Genomic DNA, 15,822 nt, shown 5'->3' with positions numbered 1-15,822 from the left:
CCATCGTTATGTTTGGAGGAAAAAGGGAGAGGCTTGCAAGTCGAAGAACACCATCCGAACTGTGAAGCACAGGGTGACAGCATCATGTTGTGGGTGTGCTTTGCTGCAGGAGGGATTAGTGCACTTCACAAAATAGATGGCAGCATGAGAAAGGAAAATCATGTGGATATATTGAAGCAACATCTCAAAACATTAGTCAAGAAGTTAAAGCTTGGTCGCAAATGGGTCTTCCAAATGGACAATGACCCAAGCATACTTCCAAAGTTATGGCAAAATGAGAAGACCAGCCACACAGAGGGCCAGAGAATTACAGATAACTGAGATAATCTGAAGTAACCAAAAGGGCCACTTGTGAATAATTACATAAAATCCTTGAAAGTTAACAAAATTCTGGTAGTGTACTGGTAAACTTCGAAAGTGACCCTCCCTTTAAAACCCTATGTGAGGCTCATTCCAAGAGCCTTTTTCTCCAAGGGCCCAATATGTGCACTACTCACTGTTAGCCACACAGTGGCACTGTTTTCATGCAGTCCAGGGCTGTAATCACAATAGTTTAGTCTAGCGGCCTCATCTCCTTTGTTTACCTTAGTCACACGAAAGAATAGGTGAAAACATGATCTTAATCATTACACATAATACAAAAATCATGAAATAGTTAACACATTAACATCGGATCATCAATAGCCTAGGCCTAGTCATAAAAAGGTATAGGTACTAAAGTCTCAGTCAGTTAGGTCTACATTGCTCTGCAGTGAGTCTGCTTTAAAAAAACGAAGTTTAGTAGTCTAGATAGGTGGACACTTTGTTGAATAATTTTTTTATAATCAATAATTATCCTATCATGGACCATAATTAACATCGAACGTTTTCCTCATATTGATATAGAACGGGTTATAGCTACCTAATTTTCTTTGTCCAATCCCACTGCAGTAGAGTCAGGCAGTTACATTTTAATCTGGCTCCGCTACTAAACAGGGAAGCATCTCCAAGTGCGCGCACAGGCTCCGCAGAATGAAGTCACTGGTTCCACAACTAGGGTTCAACAGGTACAGTAACTTTAAACGCACCTCTCATTTTGTACAGAAGTGATCGAGAAGAGTTTGATGTGGTAAATTATATTTTTTTCTCCATGGTTGTATACACTGTGCTTTAGTCAGCCTAGAACAGTCTATTGTCATTTGACTTGTTTTTTAAATTAGTTTTGATGTATTGTTTGCGAGCTTGGTTTAATTAGGCTATGTGCGTTTAATGCATTAGCCTTTTTAAAGTCTTGACATCACGATTTGGCCTACCATTTCCGTAATGGGCTCTTAACCTGTCTGTGAACGAGGAACTACAAACACGTGTTTTAAAACAACTTCGTAAGCACAAAAAGTAGGCTACTTTTCAAGATTCAATGTGAGAATTGTGCCCATTTTCCATGTAATCTACAGAAAGTAGGCTTTGACTACACTAATATCAAATATATTAAAGACAGTACAGTATGAATATAGGCTAACACTGCTTCTCCAATAGAAATAGCCGAGCACACTTATAGGCGATGTTATGGCGACGTTGGCTACCCAAACTCATGCGTAGAAACACGTAATTGGGTCTAAAAGCCAATTTATGCTGGATCCTAAAATGCTTGATATGAAGGATGTGACGCAATTTCAGGAGATCAGAGGCATGCAGAGGCCGCATTGAACTGGGTGCCACATTAAAAGTCACCATGTAAAATAGAACTTGAGCAAGTCTAAAAGTATTTGATTTTAAATATACTTAAGTATCAAAAGTATAAATAATGTCAAATTCCTTTAGTCTAACCAGAAGTTTTTTAAATTTACGGATGATATTCAAGGGGCACAGTCAAACATAATTTACACATGAAGCGTTTGTATTTAGGTATGATCAGGGTTGTTCTCTTGATAAGTGCATGAATTTAACCATTTTCCTGTCCTGTTAAGCATTCAAAATATAAAGAGTACTTTTGGGTGTCAGGGAAAATGTATGGAGTAAAAAGTACATTATTTTCTTTAGGAATGTAGTGAAGTAAAAGTAGTCAAATATAAATAGTAAAGTACAGATATCCCACAAAACTACTTAAGTAGTACTTTAAAGTGCTTTTACTTAAGTACATTACACCACTGGTCCTCAAATCAGAGGCACTCGTTTCATATAAAGTTGTTTTTGACAAAAATGAAAATGTGTCACTTTAACAAGGTTATGGTAATAACATGTTCAACTACTTAAGACATTGGTTCGAATCTAGGTTTTGCCTTTAGATTTTGGAAGAATATTTCACTTCTCTCATTTGGTGTGTTTGAGTGACAATTCGACTGTGGACAGAAGTAGACAAAGTAAAGTCAGGGTGGAAGTACATGCACCAACAGCCAATCGGACAACTTCTGCTGTTTCTAGGAAACCCAACTCGAACCAGGTTTCCGTCCAACCTTTTTATGCTAGTAAAGTACATGTTGGATAGTACATGTTGGATAAAACATGTAATGACAGGCCTGATGGAAAGAGAATATTTTTTGGTTAACTTTCCAAATGTCAACAAAACTAAATATGCTAGACAAGGTGGGATCTTTTGTGTCGAGGTATGCTAGAAATATCGGTAGAAACGCTTTTATGTGCAAATACTGATATAGTAACCATTATATGGAAGTAAACTTAGAGTCATGTGATGACATGCATGGTCCTCCCATTAAGTCAGGGAGGGAAAGCATGCAGTTTATTAGCCTACAGATTAAATTGATGAACTTCACAGGGTGGTGATGATGCAAGGTGAGCTTGATGCTGCTTTCCAATAAATATCAAGGGTCTTATTCTGTTGACGTGATAAATCGATGCTTTGCTGTCATTTGACAAATAATCTCGCTCTTTTGTCCATAATAATCTTGTCATGTAGGCTACATACATATACATATATATAACATTTGCAGCATATGGGATATGCTCTGTTGTTTGCCATTACTTCATGCCCTTGTGCCTTCCCCATTATTGTTTGTGATTGTGCAACATTGAATTGTAATGAATGTGATTGAGTCCACAAAGATTCTTACTGTATGGCAAATGTTTGCATTTTAGCATCACTGCAGCCTGCAGTGTATTTCTTAAATTCTCCACCTTTATGTTGCTTTTGTCAGTCAGCATGTAAAAAATAGAATTTGATTCAGTCACATGAAGTACAAAACACTCACTGTACAGAAAAGGATTAGGCTATACATGCACATAAATTACTGGGTAAACACTATGAAAATGATTAGACTACATGTACATCAGTTCACATAAATTACTGGGTAAACACTATGAAAATGATTAGACTACATGTACATCAGTTCACATAAGTTACTGGGTAAACACTATGCCAAGCAGATACACTTGGTATTGACCCCACAACTGGTGTCTGGGGTACTTGCTCATAAAGGGCCAGTTTCCCAGACACAGATTAAGCCTCTAAAATTGTAGATATCCCCTACAATAACCCATATATAGCCTACAATATGTATTACATTTTATTCACACTTAATAGACAATCAACAAATTTGAATTTGTTTGGTGACAATAATAATACAGACAAGACAAATTGTAGGCAATAACATGGGACACAACATTACAGTAATGTCGAGATAAATACATGAGCTATATTGTCACAAGTAGGATATTTCATTTATTTATGTTAGAAATTTGGATCACATGTAAAGATAAATATGTATTTCAGCTCTAAATAGTTATCCACCCAAAACATTAAACATGCATCGTTAATAACCAACGATAGGTGGCGACATCAACCATTTATGAGCATGTCGTGCCTTTTGCTTCCAAAAAAGAAGGTTGTCTCCCACATTTCTTTGGTTCCGACTTCAAGTTACAGTTGGTGAGGAGAAACTACAGAAATTTCCAGTTGGCTGCAGTCGAAAGTTCATGATGTTTGATCACATGGTTGTTGTAAAGGTCATGCAGTCGACATGTAATCGCAAGTCTGACAATTGTTATACCCATAATGCAACACACTTTGAAAGGTGGTGACCAACGTTGATCAACGTCTTGCCAAAAGTGATCCGTTCGAACGTGGAATAGAATGGCATCAAACACATGGTAACCATGTGTTTAATGTATTTGATACCATTCCACCTATCTTGCTCCAGCCATAACCACGAGCCCTTCCTCCCCAATTAAGGTGCCACCAACCTCTAATTTTCTCAGATTTCTTCTTTGTTTGTGCTGTACTGTTTATGACCATTGCAATAAATGCTACAAAGTCCACCTTTTTCACATGTAATATATCAGGATCCCTTTATTGCAATGGTCATAAACAGTACAGCAAGAAACATTCACTTGTGCAGAGTCTCAATTATCATTTAATCTTCAACGCCACTTGCTCCTTCCACTCTTCTCGCCGACTCCAGATAGGAGACATGCTGGAAATCCCTTAGTCTCCTTCACCCTAACAGGGCAATCTGGGGATTCGGGCGCATATTCGCCACCACAATTGCAACATATAACCTCAGCTGGCATACAATTTTCTTTCCGTCAGCATACACTTGGTACATGCCCAAATCTTTTGCCTTCATAACACTGGAGGGGCATATGCACAAAAGCTCTTACAGGGTATCTCATCTCATTAAGCCTAGCTTTACATGAGAAGGGATAGACTCGTCCTAAAAACAATAATATGGACAAAGTGGGTTTACTTACTCCATCCACCATACAGGTCAGTCGACATGCACTAATCACTTCACCTACTTCCTCAGGTATGTCATCTGCATTCACTTAATTTGCAACCCCAAAGATAATCCCCTTGACAGTCGCCCTGTTTTGGAAATCCATATACAACATTATATAAACAAATATTTTTGAGGCGCAAAGCACGCTTCTTCTGTTCCGCGGACAGAATCGGAATACCAGCTGTTGTGACTCTCACCTCACTCAACGCAGCCATGATACTCCTCGTGACTTCAAACAGATCCCCCAAGTAACATTGATCCAAAACCTTCACTCTGACTATAAACAAATCTAGGGATTTCTTCGTTTCCATCACGACTGTAACCCACTCGTTCTCACTCTCACCTTCACCCAACCCGTCATCAGTTTCAAACAGAACATCCGTTTCCCGCCATCTTCCCTGAGTACAACTCTTCTCTGCTTAATTGAATCCTCCTGGACTCGGGTAGACGTACCATAGTAAATGTAAATCCGGTACATGCCAATATGATGTTACATTTCGTATGGTATGTATTCATTTGTGGATGTCCATCATCAATTTTGTATCATATGCTACGAATTATAATCCGTATGATATGTTAAATTGCAATTCGTACAATGTGTTAATATTTGAAAAATGTATGTTAAAAATTCCAATTTAGATAGGTGGCTAATGTTAGCAAGGCTAGGGGTTAGGTTTAAGGTTAGGGTCAGGAGTTAGGTTAGCTAACATGCTAAGTAGTTGCAAAGTAGCTCAAAATTAGTAAATAAATGCTAATTAGCTAAAAATGAAAAAGTTGTCCATGATGAGATTCGTTGCTATAAGTTTGCGTTATACTGCCACAAATCCACACCAACCATTCACCCTGCTTTCGTTTTTGCCTTGTGTAACCTTGTTTCTTATGTCACCATACCAAACATAATGTCATACTAATTTGAGTGTCCCAGATTTAAATGTATTATGTTTACATCTAGCCTATGAGAACAGACTAATTTAATGGGATCTGTAGATAGGAAGTGCCAGACCTCTGTCCTTTCTAGTATGGCCAGAAAGTCACAACTCAGAAGATGCACCTTAGACTACAATGGGGGTATCTAAACGCTTCACTGCCCACTGGGTACAAACTGATTGAATCAACATTGTTTCAATGTCATTTGTCAACGTATTGTGACATGGAATCTACATGGAATAAAACATTGGATTTCAACAAGTCATTAACTGTTGTTGAGGGTAACATTTCAACAACAGGATTAGGTCATCATGGTAACCAAACCTTGTATAACATATGTTTAATTTGTAACTTTTAAAGCAGGGGTGGGGAACTCCAGTCCTCGAGGGCCTGATTGGTGTCACACTTTTTATCCATCCCTAGCAAACACAGCTGATTAATCAAACTGCATTCTAAACTGAAGTTCATGATTAGTTGATCATTGGAGTCAGGTGTGTTAGCTGGGGCTGAGGCAAAACTGTGACACCAAACAAGACTGGAAATTCCCGCCCCCTCTTTAAAGCAACATCAGATTTTCAACTTTATATCCACTATCAGCAATAAAACAATAGGCTGGGCAGATCTCCTCCTGGAGAATTGATCTGTCTACAGCTACCCTTTGGTTTCCCATCCAAGGTGTTAACCAAGCCCAGCCCAGGTATGATATTTGTCACTGACTATTATGTGCTATAGTGAGACAGATTCTTGAGAGCTCTCCACTTAAACTAAATCGATTTACTGTTGCTATCAAAGTCATTCCAAAGGGTAGGTTTAACAGAGTACATTTAATGTGACCATACTTTTATCATTCATATATCATCAATTAAGCTATTTCAGCCTAAAGCATCTGCAAAGTCATCAACTGCTATTGTTTCAGTTTAACCTAGAATTCAACTAAAAATAGAAAAAATAGACCTGGGGTTTTAAGCTCTGGTTGATTTAAAATGTAATGATATTTAGTGATTTTTATTTTTTTAAATTGTTTGGTTGTCAACGCAACCAAATATCAACATTTTGAAGGAGATGTTTCTTCTGCGTCTGTGCCACTAATTAGTCTGGCTTTAATTTCAGTTTGTCTGCAAATGAATAATTTATATGTTGGAGTCACGTCTCCATCTCAACCACAGTTAAAGAAAAGGACTAAATCAAATCAAGCTTTATTTCAAGTGCATTTAGAGTTTGATTTGTTTCAAGTTAAGATTTTTGGTTGAGATGGTGATGTGAATCCAACATCAATTATTAATTTGTAGACAAACTTGAATTAAAGACATATTAATAAGTGTACAGATGGACCTATCCAAGTTAACTTTTTGATATTTGGTTGCTTTGACAACCAAACACAATTCAATATCACTTTGGAAATACAATAAATACCCTTTTAACATGTCGACAAGTTAACAAATTGTATGTTGGATTCATGTCTCCAACTCAACCAAAAACGCAGTTAAAGAATGTGATTAAGCCAGTGGCTCAGATGGAACTGTCCAAGCAGTAGATACATCTCCTTTAAATTTGAAGTTACTGTGGCTATACATTTCTTCTTATAGTAAATATTTTCTTAACTCTATTTCTTGAACTGCATTGTTGGTTAAAGGCTTTTAAGTAAACATTTTACGATAAGGTCGGCGCTTTGATTTGATAGTATTGTTTACTAGATGTTGTCCAATTAATTTTGACTCTTCTGTAACTACTCCCTCTTCTCAAATCAGGGTTGATTGGAAACTGCTTTGTTCCAAGAAATCTTTACTCCATGACGAAGGCCAAGCAGCCGAAATGCTTCAGAGTTTAAAAAAAGATTTGTTTAATTGAACATGCCATACAAAAATGGGCATTTTTCTTAATTAAATGAAGAGTGCCTTGGTGCATTGCAGGTCCATTGGTTCTGCTAACAGTGATGACAATCTATTGTATAAATAAAGTATCTGACATTGTATTCACATTTGAAATATGCTGTGCTTTTAAATGGTTGAAAGCACAGTGATAGACATTCTGTTTGGTTGTGCTTTTAGATGGTTGAAGCATAATGATAACACATTGGAAATTCAACTGTCTTTTGAACTGACAAATATTATCCACATTGCAATGACGTAGTGTGTCCAGGGAGTGGTGGCTGATTGTTCAGAGATGAACATCTCAGGGTGCTCTCGCTTTCATTGTTTTTGGAGGATAAACATACACTCATGAAGGATCCTTTGTTGCTACACTGATAGTTCCGTTAACTGACTTTGTGTGTGTGTGTGTGTGACCTCAGGCGCCGTTTTCCCTTAATTCAGCAATTTTAATAACTGCCGCATGAACACTTTGGTGTTGTTCGCCTTCAAAGTGCTTGTTTCAGCATTGAGCACTGTGCTGATTTGCTCTACTACATTACTCATTTCTCTGCTCATGTTAAGCAACACTTGATTCTCCTGACTAGAACATTATTCATGCCCATCTGGAATTTCTGTGCCAGTGAAAAGGTAGCTACGGCTCAGAGCTGGGTTTCTTTGGTAACATGATGCCCATTCAATGCCATCTCATTTGGATTTATTGAAGCAGTGTCCTCTCACTGTCCTGGTGGTTTAGGTTACCTACCTGTTGTTGTCACGGATACGCTCCCCTGGCAGGTGTGGGTCTGTTGGACCAGGATGTGATTCTCAGCTTTATTGCGGCCTCTGTAAACATCCATGCTGGGTAGTGACTGACTGATAGCTTCTTTACCTCTGCTGGGATATCATTAGATCTTTACACTGAGCGTCAGAGAGAGTGTCTCTATTTTTCAGCAGTGGTCACCAACCCTGGTCCTGGAGAGCTACATGATGTGTAGGCTTTTGTTACAGTACTAGTCAACCAATCATAACAACCTTGATTTGTTGAGTCAATTATATTGGGCTGGAACAGAAGTCGCCACACCCTAAAGCTTCCCCAGGACTAGGGTTAGAAACCATTGTTCTAAGGGGTTTGTTGTCAGGAGTGTGTCCTGAGGAGATGGTTTTCTATAATCAGTTGTGACCATTGTTCTTAGGCCACACCCTTCTGCTGCTATTGGCTGGCAGGGACACTGTTGTAGTTGTTTGCCCTGCTGATGTGACTCCTTTCTACCGGACATGATGGTGATGCTGATATTCCAGTTCCCAACCTGAGCCTGGCACTCCCGACAGCTGACAATAGGTTACAGGTGTTACCTCACGACAGGTGCAACACACATCACAACAGGTGTGTTACCTAGGAATATGGTTTATTCCTAGATACGCCTAGCATTGCTTGGCTGATGGGAAATGACACACGCGCGCGCACACACACACGACTTACTTCCTCCTGAGAGATGACGGACATGGGCACATGAGGAGTGGACACAGCTCTACGAGAGACACAGGATTATTTTATGGTTGGACAGTGAGTTTTGAATTTTATTGACTTTATAACCTTTTTTTGATGCAAGGAAGAGTGTACTAATTCAAAGTGATGTAGCAGTATATTAGGCCTTATGTGGTATATACTTTCCTGCAGTCAAATGACAAAATCACCCTCTAGTGGCCTCGAGTGGAATGTTATTCATATTTTTCAGAATTAAACTTTTTTTTTTTATGCCAAAAATCTGGTGTTTCGCTGTCAAATGGTTGTTACATTTCAGTCTTCTGTGATGTATATGAAGTGTAATATTGGGATGCGAACTCAATGTAATGCATTTCAACTCTGTCTGACATGGTACAGGTGTCTTATTTTTTCTAATTCCATAACCATATTTGTGAAGTTTATACTTTTGATTTAAAGCAGATTTGTGCAGTACTATGACGAAACACACTGTGACCCTGATTTAGCCCACTGCAGTATAAGGTTCATGTTCAACCTAATTAAATAAGTGTACGTTTTAAAATGTCCTTCATTGAGGAGAGAATTAGAAATGTCAAGATGTTTTGTAATATAATCGGGAAATAATCAACAGAGCTCAGCGTGAAATCCTCATTTCAAGCTCCGAGCTGCTTTCTGAGAGCTACTGTTCCTGACTCGTCCTCAATCGAACTGTCACTAACATTAAAAAAGAATAAACTAGTCATGTGTAAATTCCTCCTCTCGTTTGTCAAGTTGCCTCAACTGTGAAGCCAAGTCTTTAGGAGTCAGTTTCTTCCTGATGCAAGTCAGACATTGTACACGTTTTGATACTAGCTATTAAGGTATTGTGTCAGGGTTTGGTTGTGTGTGTGCGTGACTGAAAGAATAGGACACACCTCGGTGTACACACTGCAAGTCAGGCTGGGCTGAACTCAACTTGGTGGGGGGCTGGTCTTTTTCCCTTCCAGAGAATCAACCACTACATACACCCTGTCGTGGTGTATGTACACAGTGACTCAGTTGATTTCTCTCCTGGGCAGGTACATTCCAGCTCACCTGAAGAGTCTTATTGGAGTTCATCACATCTTATCTTAATCAACTGGAGTTCCATCCTGTTTCCCCTGCAAGTTACAGGAGGCAGCTAACAATAGAACCTTGCCCCCCCCTTCCCCTAAGCTTTACATTTCACCTGTCTAGAGCCAATTTGATTTCAGTCTTTGAGGTGTTTCCTGACTGATTCTGCGTTTGATAATGATGTTTGTCCCCCATGAGACACTAGATGCAGAAGCCTATTTCACTTTCTCAAAATCCCCAGAATGAATCAGATGACTCAATCTGTAATTGAATTTGTCGCGTTTTGCCGAAGATGTAAAATTCCATAACCTAAAACATCCAACAGGTGTTAAGTGAGGAATTTCTCAAGTTAAAAAAAGTCAAGATGTCTTATATAAAAACAAATTCAGAACTGCTGGGCAGGTCTGTCGCACTGTCTATGCTGTTGGATGGAGAGCAATCACTGCAGCTCTACAGCCCATGTTAGTGGGCAAATGGACATTGTCAAATCAAACCCAACCTTCATTTATCCGTTATGACGAACAGAGTTTTAGATGAGACTGACTTTTTGACCAAAATGATCATTTGGACACTTTGTAGTAAATTTTCACACTAAATAACTGTGACTCATATCGACGCCACGTAGACCTTTTTCAAATGGATGCATTGCTTTTTAAAGGCAGTCGCTAAGCATTGTGACCCATCTCTAAAGCCCACCAATGAATCCAGACCCAATATTAGGGCAATTAAATATTGAAAGCTTAAGACTAAGGTTCTACTGTATCTGCAAAAATATGATTTCCTAGATAATTGGCTTAATTTCTGACCCCTCATTGGTTTGAATGGTGTCAGCAATTTTTGCCTAGTGTTCTTTTGAACCTAACGACATGAATTGGGATATTTAGAGTACTATATAGGCGGAGCTTTGTTCTGTTCAATGTTATGTCAACTCAATTTTGACAAATGCAGATAGAACCTAGCTCTCATTACTATAGAAGAATTAGGAAGCTTGTGTCCTGTAATGACTAAAGATATGATATAGTATCCATTGTCACGGTGTGCCTCTATTCATGTCGGCCTGTTCTCCCTCACTTCTGTCAGGGTCCATGTTTCCATGTGTGGATTTCTCTGGCGATTGGCAGACTTGAGTAAACTACATCAGGCCTCAACAGGCATGACCACAGGACTGGACTCTCTTACCTCCATTGACCCTGCTGCTCTACCCGCGTAAGACCGAAATAGATGGAGCAAGAAAGACAACTCTACCTTTACCTCTGTCTGCCAGAAGTCCAATGTGAGCTCGGACGACTGTATACATGGGGAAGCCGTCCGGTCAGCTATATTGTCTGTTTTCCACTATCTTGAGTAGAGACACTGGAACCTCCTCATAGAAGCATGGGACACAAACACCAGCCAGAACCCTGCCACCTTTTCCTCTGCACCACCCACTTGTTTACATGTGCAGGTACCCCAAGGTCTTCCCTCTGGAAGAGTCACCTTAGAATACATGCATAGAGAAGAGCATTCTGTCCTGTCCACACAGTCACTATAAACTCCTGTATCACAGGTGTCTCAGGAACTGTTTGGGAGAGACCAGAGCTTGAGATATAGAGCGGACGTTATAAGTATAGGCAGAGGAAGCAACTTTGAGTCATGCAGGGCCGTGTGTGTCAGCTGTTGCTGTTGAATGCTTTAACCTGTGGTCTGGAGGTGTGTATGGCTGCAGGGACCTTCTACATCCCCCCTCTACTGCTGCAAGCCGGCATGGAGGAACGCTACATGACCATGGTGCTGGGTGAGTCAACACTCTATGACCGTAGTTCTGGATGAGTGACCTGGGTGTGAACACTATGACCATGGTTGAAATAAGTGATTTGTTCTTGAGCTTGGAAGTAGATCTTCCCTCTCTACCTCTCTCTCAGGAGTCGGGCCGGTTCTGGGTTTGATCTTTGTGCCCATGATCGGTTCGTATAGTGACTCGTGGCGTGGTCGTTTTGGTCGGCGCCGGCCATTCATCTGGCTCCTATGTGTGGGGGTTCTGCTGGGCCTGCAGGTCTTGCCCCAGGCCTCTCACCTAGCTGCCCTGCTCTACCCACAGCGCCCCCGATGGCTGGAGGGGATACTGCTGGTGGGGGCAGCCTGTCTGCTGGAGTTCTCAGGACAGGTGGAGCAGAAACTCAAAATATTGTTAAATCAATAACATTGATATAGATGTTTGACTTTATTTGAATTCTTTATTCGAGTGCTCCTTACTGTGTGTTTATGGAGTTTATAGCACCTAAATGACTGTTCTCGACAGGCCTGTTTCACACCGCTGGAAGCACTGATCTCAGACCAGTTCCCTGGAGAGGAGGAGAGCAGAAGAGCCTTTTCTGTCTACTCACTGATGATCAGCCTGGGAGGATGCCTTGGGTAAGGGACCTCTCAAGATCAGCCTCAGGAGCTGCCTGGGGCAGGTTACATCTCTCGCTGAGAAAGTGAATAGGACAGAGATCAAGTCATAAAAGAGAACCAGAAAATACACCTCTGTGATCCTTCTGTCTCATCCTAGATACCTGCTCCCATCCCTGGACTGGAGCCATGCCCCCACAGCAGCCTACCTAGGTGGCCAGGAGGCCTTTATCTATGCGTTGATCACCCTCATCTTCCTCACCTGCCTTCTCAGCACAGTCTTCATATCAGAGGACAGATGGACCGGAGGAGAGGGAACCAGGAAGGGTGTTAGCGTTAGTTCCACCCTGAGCCATTCCCATTGGAGGAGCCGATACTGTGGACACCCCTTGCTATCGCGGACCCAGTGTGTACGGATGGCTGTGGGGTGGTGTGTGTCGCTGTGCGTGTCGGCACTGCCACGTGTGTATGTTGTGTGTATGAGCTTGCCGGCAGTGATACGGCGGCTGTTTGTAGCTGAGCTGTTCAGCTGGATGGCTCTGATGAGCTTCATGCTGTTCTATACAGACTTTATGGGAGTGGGGCTGTACCGTGGAGTACCCAACGCTACACCTGGAACACAGGAGAGACTACGATACGACGAAGGTAGGATGGGCAGACATTTACTTGATCCTTATCTTTTCATTTACTACAAAAAGTTGCTGCGAATTTGACACCTCCGTTTTTCTTTTCCAATCCTCCTTACCCTGTGACATTTTTATAAGATTTTCAATTCACCCATTTCAATGCAGCCATAGATCTACTCTCCCCTCGTATCTACCAGGTGTACGCATGGCGAGCGTGGGTCTGTTTCTGCAGTGCCTGATCTCAGTGGTCTGCTCCATCCTGATGGAGCGCTGGATGGTGTTGCTAGGCACCCGGGCTGTTTACGTTAGCAGTGTGATCCTGCTAGCGTTAGCTACAGCTGTGATGAGCTTCTCAAAGAGTGTAGTGATGGTCACTGTCATGGCTGCAGCTACTGGATATACCTTCTGTGTGCTGCAGGTCCTGCCCTACACCCTGCTGTGTCTGTACCACTCAGACAAACTGGTAAGACACACACATTACCACTCTAGCCAGCAGGGGCGCTGTGGGTAGAGCGGGGCAGCTAGTTGAGAGGCCTGGGACAAGACCTGCAGACCCAGCAGAACCCCCACACACAGGAGCCAGATGAATGGCCGGCGCCGACTGAAACGTCACGTTCTGACAGAAGTAATCACAGTAGCTAAACCCCATCTCTCTCTCTCTCTCTCAGGTCTTTTTCTCCAGCTCCAAATCCAGACCTTCTCACCAAGAAGAAAGTGACAACCACACCAACTCAAAGCTCCTCCTTACCCCCGACCATGGCAAGACCCCGCTTCTCACCTCTGCCTCCCCCCATGTGTCTCTGCCCCTGGAGAGAGAGGGAGAGGCCATACCCCTGCCTCAGAGAGGGATGTGTCTGGACATGGCTATCCTGGACAGTGCCTACCTGCTCTCCCAGGTAAGGACAGCTGCTCGTCTCTCTACATGTTAGACCGGTTGACCTGTGCTTGTATGTGTGTCTTTGTGTTGCTTGGGACAAATATTTGTCTCAACAATTATGGCTAATAATGTACTGTTCTGTTCTGTCCCCTGCAGGTGCTGCCTGCTCTGTGTCTGGGCTCCATAGTGCAGCAATCCCACAGTGTCAGTGCCTATATGGCCTCCGCTTGCTTCCTTAGCCTCCTGTCCCTGCTCTGCTCCACCAGGGTCGTCTTCACACGCAGCGACCTCCACAAGCTCACAGGGTCAAAGGGCGACACTCCAACGCTGAGGGGGCAAAAGGATTAATCCATTGTGTATTCTAGTTGGTATCTGTGTTCTATTGTGGAATTGTAGATTTTTACTGGACCTTGGCAGTCCATTAGAATCCTGTAGCATGAAAAATATGCCGTAAGACTCAAAGGGTTGGGGATTGCAGCTCTGACATCAGCACCTCTGAGACAGACAGGTGCTGTGTTGACACAGGCAGAGGTTAACAACACAATCGAAGAGACCGATCATTCTTTCTGCACATACTGCACATACCTTTTTTCTTCCAGCCACAGAATTACATTGTGTGCAGTTACTTCTGGGCACATTTCATATAGTTTTGTGATGTATTTCTCTACTGTTGGTTGGTGTCTCATTCCACTATGGCATTTCTTTATCTGGAATTGTAATGAACTTACGAACCTTATAGTTTCTTATGTTGACATAAAGAACTAGGTAGTCATATGAACAGGGCCAATTGTGTTTTAGACTCTTGATGTATTATCCGTCACCTATCCCTTAACCCAACATGTAAATCTTGTTTTCGGTATGATATCATAATTATTCGAAGAGTGATATGGTATGTATTGATAACGTATGCATTGGGAATGTGGCATTTTATTCCTCAGGGAACTCAGTGCAGGTAAATAAGTTTCTGTTGTAGGCTGCTAGCTAAATGCCTTATTTTTAAACCATGTACTTGAATGTCATAATACATTGTCATCAGGTGGGAAATGTACAGTTATTCCATGTTTTCCTGGCATGGTGTCCTCAGACATGCTTTCGCCTAATGCAAAAATGTGGTAAATATTTTTTACATAATATATTGATTTGTTTTTCACGGTTTAAACTGTTTGTAATTGTATCAAGGGAAAGGATGAGTTATTATACAGGGTAATAGCTCATTTGCTCCAGGGGTGCCGTACTACTATGGCTGACCCTGTAAAACAACACATTTCACTGCATGTATCCAGTGTTTTAAAAATAATAATTGAAGGTTAAGTTATTACACAGGATAATAGAAGGTTAATTGTTACACACGTTAATAGGTTATATGCAAGCATTCTCTTTTTTATGAATAAAATATTTTAAACAAAACATTTTATGTAATCTAAATGATATGCCGACCAGTTGAAGGTTGTATTGCTGCACTCTCCTAAACATCAGAATAGAGGTCTCTAGTTTCATGTTCATACATGTGCTCTCCACGGGGCTGAGTGACACCAACATTTGGTTAAGCATGAAGGCTGGCCCTGTTAATACGACTTAAGCAATGCATAGGCTACAGTTGAACAAAAGGGCCATTGTACCATACCTGCAGTGTAAAGCTCTACCTTGTTCAGTTCATGACTGACATAGTTACTGAATGAGCCACGTATGACATTTCGAAAACACTGGATACATTTGCCACGTACTAGTAAACTTGGAAATGTTCGACTTGTTAACTGAAGGCGACACGTGTATAACGACAAGCAGACCAGTTAACAAGTCGAAAATGTCAGATCCTAGTTCCGATTAGCACTTGAATGCGGCACCCTTCAAGTAGGCTACTTGGACAGGAACCTACAATAGTGAC

At 41.3% G+C, this 15,822-nt stretch overlaps 1 protein-coding gene across 3 annotated transcripts; it reads left to right on the top strand.

Annotated features, from left to right (window-relative positions):
- Nucleotides 1–901: 901 nt before the first annotated feature.
- On the top strand, nt 902–15,344 carry LOC118388512 (solute carrier family 45 member 3). 3 transcript variants are annotated; one of them, XM_035777679.2, is made up of 8 exons: nt 902–1,046; nt 11,145–11,838; nt 11,966–12,207; nt 12,343–12,455; nt 12,595–13,079; nt 13,258–13,523; nt 13,729–13,956; nt 14,094–15,344. In XM_035777679.2, exons 2-8 carry the CDS (start codon nt 11,697–11,699, stop codon nt 14,283–14,285), a joined length of 1,668 nt encoding a protein of 555 aa, XP_035633572.1. In that variant the 5' UTR covers nt 902–1,046; nt 11,145–11,696; the 3' UTR covers nt 14,286–15,344. The 3 variants fall into 3 exon arrangements, with proteins under 3 accessions (XP_035633572.1, XP_035633570.1, XP_035633571.1); XM_035777677.2 differs by lacking the exon at nt 902–1,046 and adding an exon at nt 6,172–6,336; XM_035777678.2 differs by lacking the exon at nt 902–1,046 and adding an exon at nt 8,750–9,053.
- Nucleotides 15,345–15,822: the final 478 nt, after the last annotated feature.

This window comes from Oncorhynchus keta, chromosome 10 (genome assembly GCF_023373465.1).
Source record: "Oncorhynchus keta strain PuntledgeMale-10-30-2019 chromosome 10, Oket_V2, whole genome shotgun sequence".
Lineage (NCBI taxonomy): Eukaryota > Metazoa > Chordata > Actinopteri > Salmoniformes > Salmonidae > Oncorhynchus > Oncorhynchus keta.
Note: the sequence above shows the minus strand (reverse complement) of the source record. Positions and strands in the feature narration are given on the sequence as shown.